This window comes from Etheostoma spectabile, chromosome 2, assembly GCF_008692095.1.
Source record: "Etheostoma spectabile isolate EspeVRDwgs_2016 chromosome 2, UIUC_Espe_1.0, whole genome shotgun sequence".
Lineage (NCBI taxonomy): Eukaryota > Metazoa > Chordata > Actinopteri > Perciformes > Percidae > Etheostoma > Etheostoma spectabile.
Window position 1 is genome coordinate 10,136,275 of NC_045734.1, and position 27,696 is coordinate 10,163,970.

At 38.2% G+C, this 27,696-nt stretch overlaps 3 protein-coding genes across 10 annotated transcripts in view; 2 read left to right on the plus strand and 1 right to left on the minus strand.

Annotated features, from left to right (window-relative positions):
* ppm1kb (protein phosphatase, Mg2+/Mn2+ dependent 1Kb) overlaps positions 1-7,946 on the plus strand; it is a 9,238-nt gene extending 1,292 nt beyond the window's left edge. The window contains exons 2-8 of one of the 3 annotated variants that reach the window (XM_032538930.1): positions 196-720; positions 857-957; positions 1,076-1,129; positions 2,764-2,929; positions 3,977-4,121; positions 4,703-4,837; positions 5,361-7,946. In XM_032538930.1, coding sequence (XP_032394821.1) covers positions 248-720; positions 857-957; positions 1,076-1,129; positions 2,764-2,929; positions 3,977-4,121; positions 4,703-4,837; positions 5,361-5,492 — 1,206 coding nt within the window. In that variant the 5' untranslated portion in view covers positions 196-247 and the 3' untranslated portion in view covers positions 5,493-7,946. Of the gene's footprint in view, positions 1-192; positions 721-856; positions 958-1,075; positions 1,130-2,763; positions 2,930-3,976; positions 4,122-4,702; positions 4,838-5,360 lie in introns of all 3 variants that reach the window. The other 2 variants (XM_032538940.1, XM_032538951.1) reach the window with 2 other exon arrangements.
* An 875-nt stretch (positions 7,947-8,821) lies between these two features.
* abcg2d (ATP binding cassette subfamily G member 2 (JR blood group)) lies at positions 8,822-21,670 on the plus strand. Of its 3 annotated transcripts, none has more exons than XM_032538917.1 (16): positions 8,822-8,926; positions 10,466-10,701; positions 11,743-11,802; positions 11,898-12,012; positions 12,518-12,670; positions 12,760-12,917; positions 13,556-13,707; positions 14,120-14,221; positions 15,615-15,865; positions 17,502-17,584; positions 18,560-18,649; positions 18,781-18,902; positions 19,039-19,193; positions 19,310-19,399; positions 19,750-19,862; positions 20,068-21,670. In XM_032538917.1, exons 2-16 carry the CDS (start codon positions 10,502-10,504, stop codon positions 20,213-20,215), a joined length of 1,992 nt encoding a protein of 663 aa, XP_032394808.1. In that variant the 5' UTR covers positions 8,822-8,926; positions 10,466-10,501; the 3' UTR covers positions 20,216-21,670. The 3 variants fall into 3 exon arrangements, with proteins under 3 accessions (XP_032394808.1, XP_032394797.1, XP_032394790.1); XM_032538906.1 differs by having other exon boundaries at positions 8,829-8,926; positions 10,484-10,701; XM_032538899.1 differs by having other exon boundaries at positions 8,829-8,926; positions 10,501-10,701.
* Positions 21,671-22,308: 638 nt separating this feature from the next.
* pkd2 (polycystic kidney disease 2) overlaps positions 22,309-27,696 on the minus strand; it is a 16,280-nt gene continuing 10,892 nt past the window's right edge. Inside the window, exons 5-17 of one of the 4 annotated variants that reach the window (XM_032529442.1) lie at positions 27,271-27,495; positions 26,463-26,691; positions 26,187-26,357; positions 25,893-26,074; positions 25,694-25,814; positions 25,504-25,602; positions 24,802-24,923; positions 24,548-24,665; positions 24,290-24,453; positions 23,850-23,997; positions 23,178-23,270; positions 22,826-22,994; positions 22,310-22,789 (exon numbers count right to left, since the gene is read on the minus strand). In XM_032529442.1, coding sequence (XP_032385333.1) covers positions 22,875-22,994; positions 23,178-23,270; positions 23,850-23,997; positions 24,290-24,453; positions 24,548-24,665; positions 24,802-24,923; positions 25,504-25,602; positions 25,694-25,814; positions 25,893-26,074; positions 26,187-26,357; positions 26,463-26,691; positions 27,271-27,495 — 1,792 coding nt within the window. In that variant the 3' untranslated portion in view covers positions 22,310-22,789; positions 22,826-22,874. Of the gene's footprint in view, positions 23,271-23,849; positions 23,998-24,289; positions 24,454-24,547; positions 24,666-24,801; positions 24,924-25,503; positions 25,603-25,693; positions 25,815-25,892; positions 26,075-26,186; positions 26,358-26,462; positions 26,692-27,270; positions 27,496-27,696 lie in introns of all 4 variants that reach the window. The other 3 variants (XM_032529463.1, XM_032529431.1, XM_032529453.1) reach the window with 3 other exon arrangements.

The window sequence follows — 27,696 nt, forward strand, 5'->3', positions numbered from 1 at the left end:
TGTGTGTGTGTGTGTGTTAGATAGTATTTCTAGTTTGAAGAGGTCATTAAGGTAAATAGCACAGAGCTAGTGGCAATAGCTGCAACATTTGAGACATTCTGGTCCTTTGGGGCCCTCCTGAACAAAGTTTTTTGTAAGGGGGCATTAAATTCTGCGTCCAGTCTAACAGAGTTTTCTTCATTGTTTGGCCAGCAGATTCCTCTACCTCTGCATCCAGTGCTTCTCCAGTGTTTGAGCTGTCAGGGTGATGTCAGCTGCCTGCTTTGCGCGCCTGGCAAGGTGCAGTGGTAGTCTTCATGTGGGACGTAGTGGTCTTTTACAGATGGCCATAGCCCCTGTCTCATTCCAGCAGGACAGCCACCTCCAGTTCACAATCTTCCGAAGACAACTTTACAGCCCTTCAGGAAAACTACACAGCAACACGCGCTTTGATGCAGATAGCAGTGGCAATCCCACTACTTGGGATTCATTTGGCATCTGGGACAATCGTATTGATGAGCCCATTCTGCTGCCTTCCAGCATTCGCTATGGCAAGCCCATTCCCAAAGTTAACTTATCAAGGGTAGGCTGTGCCTCGCTCATTGGTCAACGCAAGGAAAATGAAGACCGCTTCCAGGTCTCCCAATTGAGTGACAGCCTCCTCTACTTTGCTGTGTTTGATGGGCACGGAGGGCCAGAAGCAGCTGACTTTTGTGAAAAATACATGGAGAAATATATCAAGTAAGGAAGTCAATAAATGTGCTGTTATCAAATATCTATACCAGTCATTGTTACAGGAAATTAATTGACTGATTAACAGTCTTCACCTTTTGTAGCTGACATACTAATCAGTGTAGTCTTTTGGTTGTTCTCTCAGGGACCTTGTGGCAGAGGAGTCCAATCTGGAAGTAGTTTTAACCAAGGCATTCCTTGAAATAGACAAAGCTCTTGCAAGGCACCTGCATTTTTCTCCAAATGGTATGTTATTTCATGTGACATGTCCATAGATATACTGTGTATATGCATACACACATGTATTAATGTAATGACACTTTTTTTTTCTCTCTTCGAAACCTAACTTACTTATTCTACCTAGGCTTTGACGCCTTGGATTTCCCAACTGACATGACCCAAGCACTTTTGGTTAGAGGTCTGTCATTTAACCCAAAGTTACTTACTAATTGATGAACAATAAACCAGCTACAAGTAGAGCAAACACTAGTGTTTCATGCTTCACACTTCATCTACATATGCAGAAAGGCAACAAATTAAAGGAAAAACTGAGTGCTTGTGTGGATAACAATAACGTGTATCTTTCCATGAGGAGCAGTCACTGAATGGGTTTTGATGAGTATGAAAAGGTGTGACTATTATGCTATGACCTTCACAGTCACCAGATCTCAACCTCAGTGTTACAGTGCGCTCCACCACCACCAGAAACCCTAAATAAGAGAATATCTTTCCGTAGAGGTCCAGGGATTCTAGGCCAACAACCACTGAAGTTGTTCTAAGGTCTTGTGGTAGTCCAACACTTTACAAATACACTTGATGTTGTTTTTTTCCTTTAATTTGTCACCCATCTGTTAATATTTTATTAATTTGCAAAGTATATTGTTTAGCATGGGTATTAAGGGTATTTTGAGCACTGCTCAAACAAATGAATGCAAAACATTTCACTTAATAAATCATGTGGGCTACATCTTGGCCTTTGTCATATAGAAACTTATTATAAAAACAAATTAGCTTGACTTTTCTCAAACAGCATATGTATGTCTGATTAAGGTTATCTGTTGATGTCAAGGCTAGTATACCTGTAATGTGGCCATACATCGGCCACGCTGTGTGAAATGTCCCAATATGCCTGTGTGTGTGTGTGCATGTTATCTACGGCAGCTGCTGACCCAGCTAAGAGCTGGAGGCCCTTGGCACCAATGTGGATGACGAGAGGCTAGATATTGAAGGAGAGTCCAGCGGGTCCTAAATCCTGGACTACTGGAAGGTTCCCTATCTTTCTCTCAATCTGCTCTCTCTTCCTTTTCTTTTCTTCTCTCACCAAGTGTATGCAAAGCTTCTTGTGAGACAGTGTTTCAGTTTGACAAGTTGTATGATATGTATGTCGTCAGTGACAGATCTTGTCCATGAGATGCAGCATGTTTGATATGTAGGTTAGGCTTACACACAGCATAACAAATTCCAGCTACTCATGTCATGTATCTCTTTGGAGAGAGAAAGGTCTAATGCAGACATACAAATGTCAGCTGATATAGCCACATAATGACATTTGATGCTGCTTCATCACCTGTTATCCCTTAAGGAACTACATTTAATGTTTGTGTAGTTAAATTCTCCAGACACATAAAGTTGTCTAGAACCATGTTGCTGAATTTAATTTTAAAATGACATCTTACAATTGCCTGCATTATTGAGAATTACCCTTTAACTCTGCATTGAATTTTTCATATTTGTAGTCTCTAGATAAATGCATGCAAAATATGGACTTTAAGTGTGGTGTCAGTTAACATTGATTCTTTTTTAGTTTCAGCCTTAGACCTCTGCTTTAAAATTTGCTCTGGACCTCTACTCTGTGTTTAAACAGTTTTGACCTTTATGTGTGACTCAATTGTTTACTGTGTCACTAGTCCACTGTATGACTTCCCACCCATGTGTGAATGTGAGAGTGTGAGATACACCATGTGGTTGTTGTGAACAATGTGAACAGTGACCCTCTTGTGTGGGCTTTTTTATGGCACGTTCCACCTCTGATGTTTTCTTTTGTCTTTGTAGTACCCGGGATGAATGTAGGAAGCACGTCCACTGTGGCCTTGCTGAGGGACGGCATTGAGCTGGTGGTGGGCAGTGTGGGTGACAGCCGTGCAATGCTGTGTCGCAAGGGCAAGGCCCTTAAACTCACTGTCGACCACACTCCTGAGAGGAGGGATGAGAAAGAGAGGTACATTGTCAGTTTAGACAAACAACGGGATGATTGTCGGCTGTAGGTCTGCTCAATTATGGAAAAAATAATAATCATGATTATTTAACACGGTCACTCACTAACCTTACGATATGATAGAAAGTGTCCAGAGTATAATCTTTTAGTGTTCTTTATCTCACAGAAAGAGTCTTTGGGTCTGAGTAAAATCTGTTTTACCACTGTTCAGCTTTACAGATATCACACATAACTTTACACAGCTAATGAACAATTCCAGATACATAACACAGTATTGCATCACACTTCACATTTTCACTCACTATGACCACTACTAGCCTACTGTCATTACTAAACATTGTGCCAAAATATGAACAATAATGTTGCCCTCAGTGGGCTTATTTACTAGCTATCTAAGGACGGTACCTTAGAATAATGTTACGTGACTCGTGTTGGCTCATTTTACGTACAGTTTAACCAAAAAAAAGCTAAATGCTGAGGGAACATTACTATGTTTTTTTGTGTTTTGAGCAGTAGGCCTATGCATCCCCACTAAGTTGGAAAAAGTATTAAACAGTAAGTGAATACAGGGTGTCGGGGGATAAAACGTCTACTACGGGGGGGCAGAGTCAGAGGGACTGCAGGGTTAGCTAACGTTAACTTTCCCCAGACATAGGAGTTGGTTTTGCCTTTTTTGCTTACCGAACACTGCACAGGGCTTTTAGGAAATGGTACTGATAATTTTCCCCCAAATTAGTGCTACTAAACTTGTATCTGTGAGAAGATTAAAATTCAGTTGTTAAAAGCAGCTACTGAACTGTCCATCAAAGGACTGGATGAGAAACAAACAATCCCCATTGATTGTTTAAATTTGAATATACCCCCTTGAATAAAACCCAACATATCAGATTTATTTTCCTCCGTCTTCAGAATCCTATTTTTAGGTTTTGATGCGTCAAAAACCTTCAGAACCCTTGCATCTGCAGTAATGAGAAAGCAATTGTTTTTTCTCTTTCTCTCTGAACTAACAAACTTTTTTGTGTACCTCTCTCCCTCTCCACCTGAATCAAGAATAAAGAGAAGTGGGGGTTTTATTACCTGGAATAGTCTGGGACAGTCAAACGTCAACGGCCGGTTGGCCATGACGCGCAGCATCGGAGACTTTGACTTGAAGAACACGGGGGTCATTGCTGAGCCGGAGACCAAGAGAGTATCTGTAAGTTTATAAAAGTATAAAATGATTATTTTTTATATATGGTCCACTACGTGTTTCAGTCTAATTTATACAGGATTTTTACTGCATTAAGTCCTTGATAATTTGTCTCAAAATTAAGAATTTGTATTGTGACAAATTCAGCTTCTCAACACAAACTGCAGAGATTTCTTTCTAATGGTTAACACTGTATGTACCACCGCATAATTGCAACACAGACTTGTAGCAGAATGTGCACAGTGCAATTATTACAATCTGCACATCTTGACATTTCTGTGCACATGTTACCTCAATATTATGTGATTATGTAAATTTTGCACATCTAGATATATATTGTATAACTGTTCTCCTGTCTGCAAACATATTCAACTGAATAACCATGTTTATGAACACAGAATATAATTAGGTGTTCTTTTGGATTGGATTGGATTTTCTTTTCTCTGCTTTCGCGGCAACATAGTTTCCCATTCAGGGTTTTGGTTAATTTCTCTTCTCCTATAAATGACAGTAATGCAGTGCTACTTGGTGGAACAATAGTTTCAAAAAGTTAGACATGTTTCAAATATCGCTTGCCCTGTCCTCAGTTGCACCATGCTCACGACTCGTTCTTGGCGCTGACCACAGACGGTATCAACTTCATTATGAATAGCCAGGAAATCTGCAATGTCATAAACCAGTGCCACGACCCGAAGGAGGCAGCTCAGAGAATATCCGACCAGGTAAGACGTTCATACTTGTCTTGTAATACGTCCATTGTGAAACCACACAATATATATTATATATGTAATATTTAAAGGAGTGTTTTGTGATTTGAGTGGCCATGGTTTGATGCCTCGCCAATTGCATAAGGAGATTGTTTATTGGCAGGCATCTTTTGAGATGGTGCTTTCAGACAGTGGGTGGTTGCCACCAGTAAAATCAGCTTCTGTATTTTTTCCATCCCTGTGGTTTCTATGGTTGCCATGGTTGCACAGTGAGCCGAGGTAGCACGTTGAAAATGTTGAAAAACCGGGATGGTTCCACTATAGCTTGACCTAACCGTTCAATAACCACTCATAAATATAGAAAGACATCTAAGTGCTGATTAATGCAATATGGTCCAAGAGCATTAGGTCATCTTAGTTCAAAGACAATTATTTGAAGTGTCTAAAGAGTTCAAGTAGTAAGTAATTAGTAATTATGCACATGTTAATGCTTTTTTTTTATTATTATTATTGTTATTATGGTCCTCTTCTCTCTCAGGCTCTTCAGTATGGTTCAGAGGACAACAGCACAATTATCGTGGTGCCCTTCGGTGCTTGGGGAAAGCACAAGAGCTCGGACACAAGTTTCTCCTTCAGCAGAAGTGTTGTCTCCAGTGGTCGCTGGGCGTAGTCAGTTGGATTAAAAGGTTGCGGTCTGCGGACCTAATTAATCTGTGCAATACAATCGAACAACAGTGCCCTTGTGAAAAAATTATAAAAAGTGAGGTGTGTCCAAACAACAATAACATGATATTTAGAGAAGCATGATATTGATTAGCCTCTGTGAAGTAAGAGGCACTGAATTTATGATGTGCACAAAATGAAAAACATCCTCTTTTATAAAGATTTTATCTACCAGCAAGCCAATGACCTTATAGGTGCTTAAAGCTGAGAAGTGTTTAAATGGCAGACAGGCTTCATGATGACATGAAAGCCGTCACTTGTGTATATGTAGCCTGCTCTACATTAGCCAAGATTTTAAGACTCGTTTTCTTGACTGTCTGCCATTTAGATAATTTATCTGTTTAGCTGTAATGTATTGAAGCCATGAGAGGCAAGTAAGAACTTTTTTCAGTTAAATTTTTTCCCAAGTATTTTTTTTTTTATCCGTAAAAACAGGTGGGGGGGAAATCAGGCACTTTTTTTTTCTCTTTCAAACTGTTGTAATGCTCATTTTGGCCACAAGAGACTGAAGTGCACCACTACTCTGTTTTAAATAGGACTGAAATTATTCAGTTTTCTTCCAGGTGAGTTTTAATTTCTTTAACACAAGCTGCATATATTGTGTGTTAGCAACATAAATACCTTTCTTTTTTTCAATTTAACCAGGTACACTGTTGAGAACAGATTCTCATTTGCAACAGCGACCTGGCCAAGAATAAAGCATAAATGCATAAATGTGCAAGACAACATACAGTTGTTTCACTTTCACAATAGGCTACAAAAATACATATTATACCAATAATAATACCAATACCATTTAGCACGTATTAAAATAAATTTCTAGCCAAAAGATAGCAATGACGGAAAAGTTATATAAGAAAACATCCCATTTAGAACAGAACATGGGGTAGTGATACATTTCAGCCTCTTTTGGCCGAAATGAGTATTACAACAACAATAAACAAACAAATCAGCCACTAAACATGTTTAGACAGATGGGGAAAAATATATAATTCTGAAAAAAAGGCTTGCATACCTCCCAGGTCTTCTGTGATAAAGTTTGCACTTTATTATTTCATGGGCAACTTCACGTTGATAAGTCACAATAGTGCATCTGGATTTTACCAGTTCTCTAAAGTCTGCAGTCTTTCAATTTGTCATTGTCATTAAGGATAGGACTACAAGCATAGAAAACAGTGTGGTAATAATTGAACAGCACTTATTTGTCAAATGATAGGAATTAATTGAACTCTTGTATAAGAGTACAACATCTACTGAAATGTACATAAAACGTCACAACTTCTGAAGCAACTGGACTACAAGCATCATAACCAAAATCAGTGAAAAGGTCTTGACGACTGTATTTCATATCTGGAGTTTCCTGTTCATTGTTTTGGTCAAAGTATCCAATTGATGAATTGAGCGTTGACGTACAATTGCACAATCTTGATGGTTTGGTGAAATGAACCCTAAATGTTCTGTGATCTAGTGAACTTGTGTTAATGGAATGGCTTAATTCTATTTAAATGAGCAGCATTTCAGTAGCTGAATCTGACATTTATAAAAGAAATAATAGGATATTCATGTTTCTTGCAATTAAGTGTTAATATCTGTACTGATTTGGAACAGGTCTTGTAAGGGCACTAAGAAGTGTTAAGGGTACCGAAATGTAAAGTTTATGTTTTGTAAATAATTCTATTTATGTACATCTGGAAAACCTATAGTTTTCATTTATTTAATAACTTGTCTGAAGAAAGTCTCATATCAGAATATTTCATAAGCGCAGGACATTTGCTTAGGTGTACGTATTGTGTAAAGCTACATCGTTTGATTGTAACTCATTTACACCATTTGTGTCGCTCAGAAATATCAAAGCACTTAATGCAATGGAATTGTTCAGCTATGAGCAATTTTTGACAATGTGAATGTTTGCTTAAATGCCCTCCGTGACTAAAAACTATCAATCTCTGCAGGGTATAAGAGTAATTAAGTTGTCTCTGCTGACCTCAGTGAGTGGATATATTTCCAGTGTAGGGCAGGCTTGAGCCGTTAGATCCCCTGTTCTGTTTTGTTCACTGTTCTCATTGTTGTTCTACCTTTTTGAGATTTACAAATGTGTAGCCATCAGTTTGTCCTCAATCACCGTTAATAGAGTTTTGTAAATACATATTGAATGATACCTTGATTTATTACAATGGTTTAGTCTTATAACTTACATCTCCTTCTTACTCATCTGTTAAAGTTATCTATCAAAGTGTGTTTTTATTTACTTATTTTGTTTCACTGCCTTTTTAAAATACTATCATTGCAGCCGTGGGCCTGTATCTGGGACCTAAATGTGACTGTTTTAACAACACTGTTAGTACTGTGTTTTGGTCTGAATGGCTTGTTACACTTCAAATAAAAACTATACATCAAACAATGATGTCTTTGTTGAAATTGACTGGATGTAGTATTGTTTACTAACCATTTAAACATTTTACTGTACAATTTCACAGTCATAACCAGAATGTAAATGACATTGACATTTGATGTATAGTCAACCTATTTTACCTTCTTGTCCATTTTATCAAGGCATGTACAAGAAATGTTTGATTTGATGGTTGTCACTTTTACAGCCGTTAATGGAACCTGGCGGGCATTGGATTTATAAGGACGACACCAATATCCAATGGTGGAAGAAATATTCACATCCTTTACTTTAGAAAAAATAGCAGTACAATACGTTAAAAACACTCAAGTAAATGTCATGACCTTGGTAAGTATTAGCAAAATGTACTTGAAGTATCATTTTCACAGAATGATGTAGACCATATTGTATAGCGACCGTTAATATAAGAAATACCTCACACTTTTATTTAAAGGACTATACTTGTGGTTTTGCATAGCCATTTTACTATAAAATAAAGATATACTGGAGCTTACATGACCGCTAACTTTTTATTTTTAATGGGTTTTATTTTAGTCCATCTAGGCAGTTATTGATTTCCGTGCATTTGTAAAGATTACAGTTCAAAAGTAAATTAGCAAATGTCTGATACAACTGGTGTATTCTGTCACAGTGCGTTAATACTGGTTTATGTTCTGCTCTGCTCTACCACGCAATGATAATGTAACTCAAAAGTATCGCAAGCTTGATGTTCACTGTGACGAATTGTACAACTGTAGCACATTTCACGATGTGAGAAAAGACAGTTTCCCATTAAATCCTTTGTCTTTTCGAGTGGTGAATAAAGGGTTAAAGTGCCTTGCAGCTTGTGGGACGTGAGCTAAGTGTGGCTGGATGGTGGGACACCTGTCCCTGCTGTCATGAGCTGATGCTAGTCAGCCTGCAGTCTCTCTGCTCTGTCAGTGTGCAGCAGGATCTCGGGACCAGCAGCCCTCTCCCAGTCTCCCAGCAGGGTAAGTCACTGCAACAAAACCATTCATTACTTTGCAACAATTTCATGGTGGTGATTCTTTTCAAAGGACTTCTGCAACACATGATTGATTGATTTATTTAAAGTTTAGGTTTTGCAAGAAGTAGTAATTGAGGATTGATCTAGAGGAAATAGTTCCTAAGAAATTTATTATTTCATGTTTAAAGCCCTTTTAGCGCTTCAAATTCCCAACGATGTACATTAAAGGTAAGTAGTGTGTGTATCAGTGCTGTAGCCAGGCTTTAGAAATCATGAAGTTATGTGTCCTGTGAGTGGGTTTTACTGGTTAGTGTTTTTCTGGTTTGGTTTGAAAAAATACCAGTCACGGTGTGCTACTTGTACTTCTTTTCACTTTAAAAACAAAAACTGTTTGTAGCAAAGACAGCAGTGATAAATGTATAATACATTCTTAATCTAATCGGTGAGCATTTTTTACACAAAAACATGGTTACATAAGGCCACATATGCCACAGAATCGTATCTAAAGATCTAACATACTGACACGAGGTCCTACATTTTTAAATTGACAACTATGCCACGGTCCCCTATAATAGGGAAAATAAAATTACAAGGCCACAGCATTGTCCCAAGGAAATGATACATTGTCTTCTAAGTATTACGTATTCTGCATAGTTGTATAATAACTAATTTAGCATTCATCACTCATGATACTTAAAACTTTTCTTTTGTGTATGTTTTTATTTATGCAGTGATATGAGATCTACAAAGTCTATTTGTAAGTCTGTTTAAACCTACAACCACAAATCATATAATTCCTCACAGAAATATAAAATTTGGTTCTATTTTGTAAACTATACCCTGGACACAGACAAATTATATTTTATTTGTAGTTAAAATAGCTCCGTTTGTTTTCTAATTAGTTTGTTTGGTGCTGATGGGCAGCTTTTTTCTTTATCTGTCTGTCCTTCTCCATAGTCTTTAATTCATTAAATAAATGGGAGCTGAATTACTTTGGCACAAATATCCCATCTCCTTTTAAGGATATAACAATTAAAGATGCTAGACGTTGTTTTTCTGATGTTAATAACATTTTGATAGGGTTGTTAAATAGGCTATACTTTAAATAGATTAGTTATTTCATTTGGATTTCACTTCACAGCATCTTTAAAACAATTAAATGAAAGGAATATTGTACAGGCATTCGTTTAGGAGACACAGCACCCCTACTTTGATCAGAGTTATTAATTTAGAGATACATTTGTTTAAAAAGGCAGAGCGGTGGTCCACTAATCGTGTCCCTGTTCGATCCCTTGCAGTCTACATGTTGAAGAGTTCTCGGGAAGCATACTGAACCCCTAGTTTAACATTGTAAACCACATGTTGCGGATACAGGGTTACCCCCACCCCCCACCCCCACCCTTTGGTCAATATTAAATGTCATAAATAGTACCCATGCATACAGTATATGATGTTTGCTGTGCATGAAACCCGGAGATACATTGTGTCTATATTGTTTTGCCCCACATCAGAAATAAATCAGTAAAAGATTGATTTCTATCAGATCGCTGTCATACGACAGGCTTATTCGCTGCACAGGATGATGGAGAGAGCCAATCACATTAACATCGCAATGATAGAAGACATCAGCACCAACGGGACGGCCCCAGCCAAGGACCACAACAAGCAGCAGTGTGGCTCCACCGTCAGCTTCCACAACATCCAGTACAAAGTGCAGCTAAAGAGCGGCTTCTTCTGCAAAAGGAAATCCAGTCCCAATGAAATACTGGCCGACCTCAAGTCAGTTTGAACAATTACACCCTCTTTATCTGTTTTTCTTTGTCAGTTGTATCCGTTTCTCTGTACGTGCTCGTTTTTCTCTTCTCTCATCACGCAACCAAAAATGCTGTTTCAGAAAAATAAGACCGACATTAACATAGAGATCCGTTGTTGTTTTCTTTGATCATTTACTCACAGAGTTCAGTATGTATTGTTGTTGATATGGTTTTACAGATTGCTGCTTAATTATTCTTATTTACACACACTCAACACTGCGTCAGATTAAGTACTAACATGTTCTTAGCAAAGAAGACCAAAAAATATTTGTAATTTTCAAAAACACATTTGCTCAATTTGATCATTTTTTGCTAAATATAAAAGAATATACCAGTGTTGATATTGAAGACCGTGTTACAGTGAATCCAGTATGAAGCAGAACAATAGTGAATAGACTCTTACATCCGATGGTATTAAATACAGCTGACATTTCCCATGGAAGAATGTATCATTTCACACAAGTTTTGGGGCCTTTTCCCGTCTCAGTGTTAATTATATGATATTAAGCATGGTTTCTTGCATATAATCTCTCTAATACACTAAAGAGCAGTCTGCCAGGGAAACGAATTAAATCCACTGCCAGGCTTTTATTCAAGTCTTTTCATTCCGTTTTAAATGACTGACTCTTTCTGGTGCTTTTGTGTAACCTTTCTCTCTGAAGTCAAAGGATTTGCTTTTTCAGAATAGATCTGTTTTGTGTGTGCACTGTGCAGCTTTCAAAAAATATTCATAAGATCTGTAACACCTGCAAAAGCTTTTCATGAACATTATTCTATTTGGGATGGGAGAAAATTAATTTAGAAAAAGTGATTCAGTACATGTCCAAGAATGAATCCACTGTCTTATTTTTCCTCACTTCTCACAACTGTAGTGTTAAACTGAAACAGTGAAGTGCAAATCTTAGATTATGAATGCAAACCATTTAAATGTAAGCCGGTCTTTGCCTTTAGATTAATTTATCCATGTTGTATTGGTTACAGAGAGTTCTGTGTTATTGTCTTGCAGTGGGATTATGAAACCTGGCCTCAATGCTATTCTCGGACCGACTGGAAGTGGAAAATCTTCGTGAGTATCACAGTGATCGCCAAGAAAAACAAAATGGTCCTCTGCATTTCTTGTAGATTCATTTATTAAGTATGGTATTGTTTTTGTTTTGTTAGATTCTTGGATATTCTGGCTGCAAGAAAGGATCCTTCAGGTCTCTCAGGAGAAGTACTCATTGACAAAGCACCCCAGCCTCCAAACTTCAAGTGTCTCTCTGGCTATGTGGTTCAGGTGCATTTGAATCCTTTTAATTACTTAAACTTGCATTAACTGATTTTTTTTGTCCACTTGTGCGACAAATATTTGGCTCTTTAGCTGCTAAATGCTCCACTATGTTCAAGAGCTTATCTGCAACTTTGTCTGTCTGGTGTTTAGTGCTGAACAGGTAGTGTACACTCTGTTTATCAGAGCTTTTCCACTGAAGACAGCTGCCTGGAAACTACGCTGATGAAAGATGTGAGAGTGAATCCAAACAGTAAAGTTCTGGGCTGTGAAACTAAAAATGTGCTAAAAAACACTAAAACGTGTAAATCTGAGGAGAACTGCACAGTTGGGTGATTGAGTCCTTGTTTATCAAAAGATGTCGATTATAGCAGTTATAAATGCAGGGTTTGTTAGTTTCTAAACTCCGCTGGGTCAACATGCATTACAGGTCTGTGGCCATGTAGACTACAAAACAAATGATCTGACAAAAGAAATCTGACCTTTGACCTCAAGCTCTTGTCTCCTCTCATAGGAAGATGTGGTCATGGGCACCCTGACTGTGAGGGAGAATCTGCGTTTTTCTGCAGCGCTGCGGCTGCCCAGCTCTGTGCCTCAAAGTGAGAAGGAGGCTCGGGTCAATCACCTCATTAATGAACTAGGTCTCACCAAGGTGGCAGACTCCAAGGTAAATATACACACATGTCCCAATTACTTATCTAACCCTCAAGACATCGGGTAAGAGCCGGGATGGACTGAGGATGGTGTTTCCCTCAGGTGGGCACACAACTGACCCGGGGAATCTCTGGAGGAGAGAGGAAGAGGACAAACATCGGCATGGAGCTGATTATCGATCCTTCCGTTCTCTTTCTGGATGAACCGACCACAGGACTGGATGCCAGCACTGCTAACTCTGTCCTGTTGTTGCTGAAAAGGTAATTAAAAAAACTGCTCTCCCATTCCGTTGACTTTATGTTTTATGTTTAGCTCTGTCCGATCCCCAAAACCACACCTGTATCCATTAAAAATGGTATTTAACACTAAAAACATTTAGTATCTTCTGTAATACTTTTTTTTTAAATAATTTAATTTATTGTTTATCATTTCAACAAACAAAGAGCTCCCTGTTTGGACTCAAACCATTTCCAAATTGCAAACTTAATATTAAATAAAATTACATTGAAATACTATTGGTGTATTGATCAAACAATGTAATGAATGTGCCTGTTTAATCAATGATAAATGGTTCATTATTCCTACAAATTCATAAAAGAAAATGTCACAGACTACAGAGTGTGGAGTGTGCCACAGTTAGTAATTATTTTAGACTTGTACAGTGTAAATGAGGAAACAAGGAAATAAGGAAAATAAGGAAGAAAACATAGAATATGCTAACTATTAATTGAATATAATGAAACAAAAAAGTAAAAAGTATGCATAGCAAGTGTTTTTGTATTAGCTGTAAATCTTGAATTTCTTTAAAAAAATGAAAAATAAAAATTAGGTTTTTCAATTTGAAGGCATATTTTTTGTATTCACTGTGAAAATCTATCTTTACTACGTGTCTTTTCAGAATGGCCAGTCATGGAAGAACCATAATTATGTCCATCCACCAACCACGATACTCCATCTACAGACTGTTTGACACTCTGACTCTGCTGGTTGGTGGTAAAATGGTGTACCACGGACCATCGCCAAACGCTTTGGACTACTTCGCCAACATTGGTGAGTACGTGGAAACTTATTATCACCAGAAGATACCGTCTTTATATTGTTCCTGATGTTTTTAATGTCACCTGGAAATACATTTAGGTCAGTGGTTCTTAACCTGGGTTCGATCGAACCCCAGGGGTTCGGTGAGTCAGTCTCAGGGGTTCGGCGGAGGTCAAGACACACACCCGACTCATATGATTCGTGATGACACGCCCCGCTTGGCCATCATCAGAAGGGTTTGGTGAACGCGCATATGAAACTGGTGGGGGTCAGTACCTCCAACAAGGTTAAGAACCACTGATTTAGGTGGTTGTGTAGCTTTAATATTTATACGGCAATAAATAAATCCGAACATAAAACAGTCTCCATAAAACATCTGACATGTATTGATTTTGAACATTGATCCTTCTGATCTGTGTTCCAGGCTATCCCTGCGAGCCCCACAACAACCCAGCTGACTTCTTTCTGGATGTTATCAATGGAGACTCCACCGCCACAACCACGACCAAAGTGCATGGCTCTGAAGGTAACGCCAGTTACAAATCCCTCCACGAATGCCACTGTCAAGATGTTGTCTTAGGCAGCAAATGTCTGTCTTCGTAATAGGAAGGATTTGTAAACATGTAGATGCACAAATTCAACATATATAACATATACTGTAGGTTTTTTAACCCCTCATCCTGACTTGAAGCTTTTCTGATGTTCCTGGACTGAACTGTCTGTTTTACTTTTTGTGTTTATAGATTTGGAACGGCCTTTATTTATTAGTTCAGAAAGCTTAAAGTTTATTTGTATTGCACCGTTCAACAAGGTCATTTATTTAAAAGAGGTTGATATAAAAAAAGAAAGGAAATATAAGCACACAGATTAGATATTGAAAGATTAAAAATAAAACACACTAAATAAAACAATAAATATTACAGTTCAAAGTGGGGCAGCAGATCAGATTGTTTAACAGGAGCTTCTACCTCTCAGTGAACCTTCCCTGAATAAATAAAGGTAAAAAAAAAGAAAATAATTATAAATAAATAAAAAGTTGACTATAACAAGGAAGCCATTGTCTAATTCAGTTAGGTGCTGGTCAAACAGGCATTTAAAATATAAAGAAAGGGGTTGCTGTATCACAAAAAACCTTACCAACTTAAACCCTCATGATATTCATTTTAACATTCTCTGCAAGTGGATGTTTAGCTCATTGGGCTCTTTTGTCAAGAAACTCACAAATTTGTCAGAATCAGAAAATTATGTATTGTCAAGTAAGTAACACTTGCAAGGAATGTGCCTTGGTGGATGGGGCATACATAACCATAAAGATATTCTATACATAAACAACTTCTTCCTACTCCTTTTGAACATGGGACATTTTTTTGACTTTCAGTTTTGGAAGACTGTGCTAAGAAGTACATGACCTTATTTATCTGTAATTTTAATTATATATGTATGCATGAATGCATGTATATACATCTTTTATTTTAATGTTATTATTTATTTATTTTTGCATGTTCAAATAAACTATTAAACATAAACCTAAACCTATTAAAAGGAAAAGAAAAACAATTGTAAAAGAAACGGTAACAAATGTGCAATATAACAGTAATTGTTAAGAGAGCAAAGATGTTGATGAATGTGCAACAGGTTCAGGAGATAAAGTTTGTGCAATGCACAGGTAAATCGTCCAGGATGTATGGTTTAGTGCAAGATGTGCAAAGATGTTGATGGTTGCTTAAACTACATCTCCAGAACCTTTTGCACAATGTACATTATATAGTAGAGGTATAGTATAGTATATGGTTATTATTCTTCCATTCCAAGTTAAAAGTCCACACCATTATGTTTAATCCAATGCTTTGTGGGATTATTAGTGATTATTATAAAAGATGATTTCAAATACTTACTCCTACTATGTCTCCCATGCAAAGATATGGACTTTGCAGAGCTCAACAGCTCGAGGCAGAGCATCAAAGAGCGCCTGGTAGAGGAATACAGGAACAGCAGCTACTCCAGCGACACAAGAGCTGAGCTGGACCGCATCGTCCAGGATAAGAAGTGTATCTCATGTTCAAAATCCCGCACCATCACCTACAACAGCTCCTTCTTCCACCAACTACACTGGGTTCTTAAGAGAACCTATCAGAACCTCATGCTGAACCCACAAACATCTGTGGCCCAGGTATTCATCCCCATTACTCACTTAAAACATAAAAATGGTACAAATATGACAAGCTAATGTGTTGTTGTCACATTACATACAAATAATAATACCTTTTAATAATTTCCTCTTCACTTTTCCTACTTGTGGAATTGTTGTGGATTAGTTTCAATTTGCATTTTCCAACATTTGTAGACAGAATTCTTTTTTAACCTTTTATCAGATCCAAGCTAGCTGTTTCCCAGTTTCCAGTCTTTGTGCTAAACTAAGTTAACCGGCTGCTGGATGTAGCTTCACATTAATCATTCAAACGTAACAATGGTTGTGATTGTGGCCGGGTTAGTTCAGTTGCTAGAGCGGACGCACATGTACATTGGTTTACTCCTCGGCGGACCGGCTGCCGGTTCAACTCCGACCTGTGGCCCTTTGCTGCATGCCATTCCCCCTCTCTCTCCCCTTTCATGTCTTCATCTGTCCTATGGAAACAAAGGCCTAAAATGCCCAAAAATATTATCTATAAAAAAGTTTTTTTTTATATTCCCATGTAATTCACCAAAAAGCAAATAAGTGGATTTCCTGAAATTTTGAACTGTCACTTTTAAGCTACTCTTTTATGTATCATTTATGCTTATGTATATTATATAATTAATTTCATTCTATTCTGGATTTGTTCTGGTTGCAGCCGCTACATCTGCAAGTGTTTAAGCAATAGCTTCCCCGTTACAACTTTAATGAGTCATGCTCCAAAAAGGCAAAAACTATGCACAGCACATCATTTTCTTTTTTATATTTATTGATTTGAAGTCAAGTTTCCTCAGTATTTTGCCATCATGTCTAAAGTAAGTTAAGCAAGTCAGTCCTCGTTTTGAGACAAGTCTACAGCTCTGACAAAAAATATTTAATTAACGTCTCAGTTTTCAGGTTAAAGGTTTAAATATGATTGTGAGCTACTATCACAAATTTTTATTTAGTTTAAACACTCCAAAGAGTGAACAGCATGATCATGAACAGGATGCACAGACAGCACTTTGGAGAGGTCAAGACTTAATGCTCTAATTAGTCACCCCTATGCGAAGTGGCGTCAGAAGTCTCCTCACTTTAAGAATTATTAACAGCTAATTGGCCCTAAATAGGTCAAAAATAATCCTCCAAGAGGGGCTCTAGGTGGTGTGGGCGCTTTAATCGGCTTTGATGACTATTGTGACCCCACTTTTGCCTCTTTGGTCCAGGATCTGAACTGATATCATATCTGGCCAAAGACCCTTGGCCATGGTCCGGGACTCATCACATGATGGCATCATGACCTATCACTCCACTCTGCCCCCCTTTCACATGAGGGGCTGTGGGGAATGAGGTGAAAAAGGCTCAACCTTATTAGCTTATCCCTTCACCCTGGGAACCGCTTAGTTCCATCATAATCTGTAAATTGTTAGGATTAAAATTTGTGTCGCTTTCACTTTTCTCACTCTTTTCCATCATCCTCCCCCCACCACAGGTCCTTGTTGTTCTCTCAGATATGCCGGCGTGGAGGAGGAGCAAGGTGTCCACTTGACCCCTGACCGCCTTAGAAACACTGGCTTTTCTGTCAAAGAGGACAGGACTTTTTAGATTGATGACGATACGTCTATTAAAATCTTGCATGTTTTTGTCTGTGCAGCTGGGAGTCAACGTTTTCCTCGCCCTCATCGTAGGAGCCATTTTCTTCGGGGTAAAAGACGATCAGAGTGGTGTTCAGAACAGGTGAGAGGCCAGCAGAAATACACATTGCACATGTCCTCAAAAATCCTCTTTTTTTAACATAACATCCTAACCTTACATCAATCCTAATATATTTTGAGTTCATATCCTCTGTATTTGTTCTGGTAGTTTGTGTTTTTTAGACATTATTTTTGTTTTTTGCAGAAGAGAAGGACTTAAACTCATGAATTCTAGAATAATAAATAATACATTATATAAAAACTAACCATTTAAACCACCGTCATCCCTAGACGTTCACTCTGTTAAGGAGCAAGCATCATAAAGTTAATAATGTCACCTTTTGGTATTCCTCTTCCAGGAAAACTCCAGCTATTAAAAAGAATTCATGGCAACTGGGATGAAATCTGTAGCTTCAACAGCATGTTTATCTAAAGCTTTGCTTGCTAAAACAAATCAGTGCATATGTTATAATGTGCACACAGATACTGTACAATATTTAGATTATTTCTGTTAATCTAGAATATTATGTGGCTATATGGTAAAGACATGTTTTATTATTTTCAGGTTTTTTAGGCACTAGTTACTTGCTTTTAATAAGGAAGTGTAAAACGTAGAGCAGTTCCTGCACAGTTAATCCTCTTACCATGTTTTATTGTGCACAACCTGGTACTCCCAAGCCCAGTAAAGCATATCAGAAATCTCAATGGTCTTTCTCTTTTTTTCTGTGCATGGTTCAGTGAAATATAATGACCTAATGTCATTATTTTCATGGTCAATGCATAGGCAGTATGGCAGGCACCAGTTTATGCAGCTTAAATGTCTCAAGTTATTCACCCCTCCCTCCTTAATTGGGTGCAGGGCCATAGTAAAGTCACCTTCTAAGTCCCTGTATGTACATATGGACCCCACCTTATGTCTCCGGAGATTTCCTGAAACCAGTCCTTATAGATAAAAATGTTGCTATAAAAGCCTAAAAGAGACATTTAATGATCAGGTTTTGTTTTGCTGTTCTTGCAGGATGGGTGCCCTCTTCTTCATCACTACCAACCAGTGTTTCAGCACTGTGTCAGCAGCTGAGCTCTTCATCGTCGAGAGGAAACTGTTTGTGTATGTACTCTGTCAGGACGTCTTGCAGGAGACTGACATCACCATGATATCTATGTGGATAATTCAACATCCATTTGGATTTGTGTGAGTAGAGCTAGAATTTGATTTCTGCTTGGGTTTTCTCGTGACAGGCATGAGTACATCAGTGGCTACTACAGAGTGTCTGTCTACTTCCTCTCTAAGATCCTGTCTGACATCACTATGCGCACCATCACCTCGGTTATCTTCAGCTGTATTGTCTACTTTCTGATTGGTAAGACATCTATAAACTGAGTGATTTGTGGAATACTCAAGATTTCAATCTTTGAGCACTAGATTAAATGCTGTATTTAAATATAGATAGTTCAGCATTTTTTTTCTAATAACGGTGTGTGTCCGTGTCCTCTCAGGGCTCAAATCCACAGCTGCAGCCTTTTTCATCTTCACGCTGACAGTGACTTTGGTGGCCTACACAGCCACAGCCATGACCATGGCCATCTCAGCTGACCAGAGTGTTGTGGCTCTCGCTAACATCCTTATGACCATCACCTTTGTCTTCATGATGGTGAGAGACACAGCGGCACATCCGCTCTTAAGTTATTAGTAACACCTGAAATTTTCCTGCTGTGATGTCAAAATGTAAGCTGGGAGAAAAAGCTTCCGTTTTTGTTCTGTTTTTAGATTTTCTCAGGTCTCCTGGTGAACCTACCCAGCATCATGGACTGGATGTCTTGGCTGAAGTACTTCAGCATTCCTCGCTACGGCCTTGCAGTAAGTTAAAATTAAAGGAAGGGTTTGAAAGGAATTAACTGCAATAACAGTAATAGTAAGAACTATATGTCTGTAGTTCAAGAGAAAAGAATTATACTTAAAAAAATATTTAATGCAGCTTTGATGTTTCACATCTTTACCAGCATACTTACCATGGAAAGATGGTTGTACTGTTAAAATGTCTGCTCTCAGAGGACTGTGAACACCCTCCTTACAGAGTTTATTATTTAAAACCAGACCATATTCTTCATTAATCGCCATAGTTAAGCATGCAGTCTTAGTCTAGAGTCTAATCTTCTATATTTACTTTGATCTGCTCAGCATTCTTTGACTATGCCGTCTATGTTCAGGCCTTGAAGATCAATGAGTTTGTGGGTTTGAAGTTCTGTGACGAGGCTGTGATCCGAAACACCAACATGTCGGCTACAGGGACGAACTGCAGTCTGAGCACCGTTGGCCTGACGTGAGTAGACCTGCATGCTGTGTATGTTCTGGTTGTGTCTTACTGGTTTTTAGTGACAAATGACTGACTTTGTGACAAATTTTGGCATTTCCAGTCTAGCTAGTCCACAATGCCAAATGTTAGAAGTTGATATTTTTAGAATCATAGACATCATTCCAGTTGAAAACATTTATGAACCAAAGAAATCTGAAATGTGTTATTTCAGATGTACAGGAGAGCAGTATCTGGACTACTTGGGAATAGAATACACCACCTGGGGGCTGTGGGAGAATCATGTGGCTCTGACTGTTATGACATTCATATTCCTTGTCATCGCTTATCTGAAACTTCGCTACATCAAGAAATTCACTTAAATATGTGATTATTTATCTTTTATTTTTGTCTTCAAGAAACCAGGCCAGTTAATATTCACCGAAATTGCTACCATTAAAGGAACAGTAATATATTTTAGGAAAAAAACATTTTTGTTTTTTTGCTTAGACTAAGATGAGACTGATACCACTCTTACTCTTCACTGTTTCCCTTGCCGGGATTAATAAAGTATCTCTTCTTCTTCATGTTTGTTCGCTAAGTATGGGCTTCTATGGGAGGCAGTTAGCTTAGCTTAGCATGAGGACTGGAAGTAGGAGGAAACAGCTAGCCTGGTTCTGTCTAAAGTAAAAAAAAAAAATAGATCTACCAGCTCTTAAGCTCACTAGTGTCTTGTTTGCAGGGGAACCGTTGGTTGCCTGGCAACATTACATAATGACAGGACTCTGGGAAGTCACTGCGTCTGGCTGTTGTTAACCAATAAAAAGTTGCAGCATGTATCTCTGTATAGAACCACAAACTGTTGGTTTAGCTTTAGAGCATTTTTTTTAACTTTGAAAAGAGACCCCTGCTTCTTTATGCTAAGCTAAACTAGCAGTAACACAACATAGACATGTTACCAACTCCAGCAGACAGAGAGTACGATTTTAAATGCATTTAGCTTATCTAGTTAGCTAGCTAAATGCTGCAAAATGCTAGCTGTTTGGTGCTGAGCTAGCTGTTTGGGGCTTTGGTGAAAGCAACCCAAAACTGATATGATGGCATGAGAGCGGTAAGAGTGAAACAAAACAGTAAAGCTGCGAGATATAAAACCAAAACAGTGAGTTGATAGCAATTAGATTCATTGTGAATATAAAAATATTGATTATTAGAGCAGCTTTACTGTAAATATACTGTATAAGAGTGTTGGATTTTCTCATCTTACTCTAAGTGAATACACAACATTTTCCCAAAATGTATATTTCTTTCAGTGTGTCTACGGTTTGCACTCACCGTACATACTTGGATATTCAGTACAGGTAAAATAAATACCTAAATGTAAACATCAGTTTTATCATCTTTGATAAAGACCATGTGTCTCCAAAATGTTAACTTTTTAGGAGCTGATTGCTGACAATACTCTTTATTTTTCACATTCTTGGAGCAGTTTTAAAAGTCCAACAGAAAAGAGTTTTCTGACGTGTAGGAGTTTCAAGATTTTTCACAAGAAAATGACGTGGATACATTTGTGATGTGTTTCTTATTTATGAATGTATTATTTCAAAATCAGACTATGCCTTTTTTCTGTACTTTTGTAACTCCGTAGTCTTGATTATTCAGCTTTTGCACAGTTTCTTGATTGAGCTCAGCACGGATTATTTGTAATTGTAGATATTGTAGAAGGATAACTAGATACTATATTTGTGTTAAGATTTTCTATTGTTCCAAAGAAAATTTCTCTGTATACATTTATATTATAATACAGCCTTTTGAGAAGATGCATAAACATTTTCATGTAACATTGGTCTCTGTGGGGTTTTTTTCTCGATGCATTGCGTTTGTAAACAATTATTCTGTTGAATGTGTTTAAGTGTTGATAATATTCATATTCAAAAGAATATTTGGCAATACTTTATTTTACAGGTCTGTAATTTTTCTAATAATTTCAAAGGAAGTTTGTACTTTTGTAGTATTATTGTTCATTGGTATTGGTCGGCGCACAGCAGGTCAGCTGCAAAGGCACAAATGTGATATTCATCTACAAGTTTTAAGATACAATTTAACTTGCAGTATATAAAGACAATTATTGACAAAAAATATATAAATATGTCATATATAGACATTTACTTTGATTATAATGGAGCTGTTCTTTCAAGGAAATCAGCAGCTAATCATAAACTCCATGCAGCAAAATACAGTAACTGAAATATCACAATGTTGTCTTTATTTCCTCCATAATTAGTTCTCTCTATTATAATCTAATGGCTTTATATTTAATGAAGACTTCATCCTAAATACATATAGTATCTGGTGTTGTCAATGTTAATGTTCAAAAAGGAAGACAGTGTTTTAGATCCTTCTGTTACTGAGTCTTACTTATGGTTGTTGTCTTGTCACTTAAACTGAATCATAATCCAAAACAGAGAAAGTAAAATTAAACAAACTTATATTTTAATAACACTTTATTTGGCATAACAGATTTAAAAAAGAAATAGATTGTAAAAAATAAAAAAAGTAAGGCACAGAGAAAACATAATAAATGCATGGGTTTCCCATGAACACTAGATGCACTCCAAATCGAAGTTTGTTTTAAGTTACAATATGTATCATAAAATGGTAATAAGCTATTTAATTTGAAGCTTAATTGATGTACAGAGGATGAGTAAATATGACAGAATGTGCCACACTTGTACCTACTGTGTATTAAAATGATGAAAAAAAATAATCAGCATAATTAACAGTCATAGAAATGTCTTTTTGGTATTTGTGTAAATGCTGCGATGTGTGGGTAATCAAAAGCAGGTAATACTAAAATCATAAACTGTATTTGCTGACTACAACTGAGTATTCTTGTAGGTTGGTGTATTACATCTAATACTGTGATGTAACATTGTACTGTAAATCTTCATTATTCTTCTACCACTTTTACACCTTTTCATGTTTCCTTTCATTGTGCTGTTAAAGTAAGACTTGATAATAGCTTAAGTGAATACTTTATATGTCTCAGAGGAGAACCTCCATCACTTTCAGTGCATTTAAATACTTGAGGTGAAGTTTGATTTGATCACCTCCTTTAAAATGTGTCAAGAAATGGTATCTTATTTTCTTTTGCAAAAATGGTCGCTGCAGGGAAAATTCCAGTGGCGAGCTTTCTTGCCAGAGTGGAATATTCTTCAGCGGGCCAAGCCCTCACACATGGCTGCCCCCGTTTGTGCTTGTGTCGAGGCCGTCGGTGGACAGGGAGGAGGATGGGCGCGGCCGGGGGCCGACAGGAGTGGCGGGCTGTAGGTGGCTGACCTGTGAGACCACATCATCAGACTCCCATCGCTCCAGTTCCTCCCTTACCAGCCTCTCCATCTGCTCCCTGTGGACGTCTGTGTCCCGTCCCAGACGCTCATCCTGACAGACAACAACAGATTAAGTTGTACAGCTTGTTTACATGCACATAAGAAATCAGATGATGCAGGATATCTGACAACGTTGTAACCTGGTACCTGAATATATTGTACATGTAGCAGGACAGTGTTCCCATTTCTCCCCAACTCCTAACTTTATTATGGAAGCATGGCTTATTTATTTTATTTATACTAGTGAGTTAAGATTTAAGAAGAAATTTAGTTGAAAAAAAATCAGGTTATTCTTTTCCTCGAGAACAGAAACTGTTCTTTACTCTTAAAAAAGACTGTGACCCAGTTAAACAAACCCGCAGTAACAGATTTGTTTGGCCACTTGGGGGCAGAAGAAACAAGCTGCTGATATATTACCAACTTTAAGATGCTATTGCAAACTTGTAATCAGTTGCCTATTAACACATCCATCAGATACAGAGCAACATTATACCAGTAAATTAAGTCATATTTCTGGCCACCTTCTGATTGCAAATAAAAAATTCCCTCTGTTTTTTGTCTCTACTAACTCTTCAGAAACATCTGGCTCTTTAACTTCTAAATCCTCCACTATGAACTGACTGCATCCCACCTCTATGACTCCATCCAGCAATCTGCCGAGCACATCTCTCCTTTTGAGTTTAGCTCTCTCCATAGTTTCCAGCTTCACGATCACAGCATCTATCTTGGACACTATGCTGCCGATGGAGTGCTCCATCCTGTCCACACGTCTCACCAGCCTGAGAAACACAGAGCCGTTAGTTCCCTTTATGTGAGCAAATGTTAATGTGTCATACCACTACAGTCATAATCCGTTAGATTAGTATGAAAAACCCAAATGTATGTAAAGTGCCATTCAAAGGTCTGGAAACCCTTTCCTATTCACTTGAATGAGAAAGTGTATCCAAACTTTTGACTGGTACTGTATGTAATATATAAATTGTGTATACGATTCTGACACTGTTATTAGTTCAACTTTCATTAATGATTAACCTGCATGTAAGCTAAAGTATAATAGTAAAAGTTCCATACACTTGAAACTCTTCATAGGAGACACCCCCTGAGCTGCTGCCACGGCGCCGAGAGCTGTGGCCGCTATCCTCGTCATCGTCTTCCTCCGAGTCGTCCTGGGTACGAGGGAAGCTCCGCCCGCTGCTGGGTCTAGTCAGCGAATTGCGTTCCAGATCCAAGTCCTCCTGGCGAGCGAGCAGAGACACACTGAACATCGGCAGGCTGGGTGTACGCTAACACATACATGCAGGGTAAGTAGCTGTTGGCATCACCACTCACTCTCTCTTTCTCCAGGTCGTCTCTCATCTGCTGGTGTTCATGCTCCGTCAGCTCCTGGTCGCCGTCGCGATCATACTTGGCAAAGATGGCCTGAATCTCTGCGTCTGTGTGGCCCTTTCTAAGCAAAGAGAAAAATCAACAACACACTCAGGACCGGTAGCATAAGATTTTTATATTTACAAAACCAAACCCAAAACATTGAAATGATATCGTAAGAGTTCATAGCTTTCAGCCGTGTTTGAGGTTTTGTTCACCCTTTAAGGTCCTGGCGGAGTTCATCAATGTTTAGTTTGCCCCCGGCCTGGCGCAAACTGTCCGAGATGTCGTCTACTGCCGTCTTCTTCAGTCTCAACTTCAGCAAAGCTTTGTTACAACCCTGAAAGAGAAGAACACTTTAACTTACATTTGGACTTACCTACACAAAACAGCTAACAGTTTGAGGTAATACACAAACTACAATTCTGCAAAAGTAAACTAGCAAACATGTTCCCAGGATCAGAGGCTATCTGCTCCCTCTGTCGTTAAGATGAAGTCACTTTGTATCATTTTTTGTTATGGAGCTGACAATCTTTGATACCATTCGGGTGTGTTACCTGAAACATTCAGGATTTCCGTCAGCGTTGCAAATCACATCAGAAGGAATTTCAGTTTCATTAAATATATCGAGCTTCAGGGAAAACAACCAACAACTCCACTAACACCTTGCCTGCAGGAAACCCTAAGATTTTCAATACAATATGATATTTCCAGGACAAGATTCTTTTTCTTTTCTAATATGTTTTCTAATAACCTTTTTTTCAACATCTGTCTCTGTAAGTATATACAACCAGACCCAAAAATTTCAATATTGGGAGTAGCTTCTGGAGCTGTTATCTTATTATTGCCATGGCGGCTTCTGTTTACTTAATGGATTTTTAGCTGTCCTGACAAAATGAATGATACATGTAGTTCAATACCTTTTTAATGAGATCAGACATTTCCATCTCAGTCCTCTGCTGGGACATGTCGGCCTTCACCTCAGAGTAAGTGTCATTGATGATGGCCAGGAACATGTTCTATATAGACAGGATGAGAAAATGTGTTCTTGTGTTAGTGAGGAGGTGCGTGCAAACCACATGAACGAACAGTTGACTAAACCCTACTCACCATGAGAATAAAGAAAATGAAGAATACAAAGGTTGTAAAGTAGATAGGTCCGAGAACTGGATTTGCCTCCTCTATTTCTGAGAACTCAAAGTCTCCCAGAATGATACGGAACTGAGTAAATCTACACAAACAGAAGCAACATTTTTAAACAACAGAAAAACATCAGAGGTGATTGTAAACTATATTTTGAATTACGTACATGCTGGCTTGGAAGGTGCTGAAATCGTTGACTTGGGTTCCAAACACCAGATAGGCTAGCTGAGCATACGCCAGGAAGATGATGAAGAACATGATGGCAAAACCAACAAGGTCTTTGGCACAGCGAGACATGGTGCCAGACAGCTGACTCATGGTCTTATTGAAGTTGATGAACTTAAAAAGCTAAGAGATGAGACAAATTATCTGCATTAGTTGACCTTACAGTAGTTGGATTCTTATGTTTCCACTATGGTATCTTTGGAGTTATTATGAATCTAAGTAAAAAGTTGTGTACCTTGACCCAGGAAAAAAAGACGATGACCGCGGCCACGTTGTTGAACTGGACCTGCAGGTTGGCCAAATGCTCAAAGCTGGGGTGAGCAGTGTGGTTCTCCAACAGGCCTTTCAGATGGTTGCCAACCATGGCTGTTCGGGTTATGTTCATGATGATGGCAACAACACTCAACTGAAAAAAGAGCAGACAGAGCAAACAACAAACTCAGTCACTCCTGTTAAAAATGACTCTATATTGACTTTAGTAATCCCAGAGTAATACGACTTTGATACACACCACAACAATGAGAACATCCAGACAGTTCCACAAGCTCTTGAAGTAATGCAAGCGGTGGATGCGGATCTCCAGCACTTCCTCCACCACGTAGTAGAGGATGAATAGACAGAATGCCACCTCACACAGACCCACAAAGTAGTCCCAGCTGGACACATATCGTATCAGACGCACTGTTTGGAACTGCCAGGACGTCACCACCCCACCAGTAGCAGGGAACTCCACCAACAACCTGACAAATGCATCAAATCAGATCAACTATTAGTATTCATACAATGTTACTTTTATATTTTGACATTAAATTAAGATTCTCCCAACAATTTAGCAAAGCGGATATACTGGTATTCATGTTTCCCTTTTCAGACTGTACTGAGTATATCAAATAATTGATTTGTTGATTGACAGAAAATTCACCAGCACTTTTGATAATCAATGAATCATTTAAGCCAGTTATCAAGCCTTTCATTATTCACTGTTTCTCATTCCTCAAACGTGGGGTTGTGTGTTTTTTCTGTTTCATATTTCATTAAAAAAAAAGTCACCTTGGGCTCTGAGAAATTGTCATTTACATTTTCTTTCTGACATTAATTGAATAAACCAGAAACAAAATGTTAAATTGGGTGCCTTCTTAAAGAATGTTTTGCCTCTGCTAGATTGATTTTTGTTACATCTCATTTCTACCCGGTGCCATTGTTTTTATAATTATTGTATTGTACAGTATATGTTATTTGAATTCCATACCATGTCAATGAATCCAAAATCTAGAAGTAATCCTAAGTCACGGCCCTGGATGGTGATTGATGATTCTCACCTGGCAATGCAGAAAAGGTTGATGTTCCCATTGTAGACAGAGAAGTCGAGAAACACCGCTCTGGTGCCTCTGTCCAGCCACAGGTGGTCTTTCAGAAACTGCAGTTGGGTTGCTGACTCCTCTTTTGTACGAGACAGGTCTTGGTAGTATCCTCCACCTCCATATTTAGATATCTGGCCCCAATAACCGCTCCCATTCATGTTACTCTCTGCTGTATACACCCACCTGAGAGAAACCAAAAAGAACACATTTAGGATGTACACATTTGTTAGTGTAATACATATGATACAGCTCTAGCCTCTTTTTAAGATTAAGATTAATTAAGATTTATGTATCCTTTATTAGTCCCACAAGAGTAAATTACAATTTACTGTCAGGCATCCCCCGCTCTGATCCTGTTTGTTGTCTGTCTGTGCATCATTGTTC

What these genes read in the sequence shown, in the direction of transcription:
- abcg2d (XM_032538917.1), top strand. Translation starts at nt 10,502, where the DNA reads ATGATGGAGAGAGCCAATCACATTAACATCGCAATGATAGAAGACATC. An exon ending in GTCGAGAGGAAACTGTTTGT is followed by an intron (nt 18,650 to 18,780) that starts GTATGTACTCTG and finishes TTCTCGTGACAG; the next exon opens with GCATGAGTACATCAGTGGCT. An exon ending in TTCCTCGCTACGGCCTTGCA is followed by an intron (nt 19,400 to 19,749) that starts GTAAGTTAAAAT and finishes GTCTATGTTCAG; the next exon opens with GCCTTGAAGATCAATGAGTT.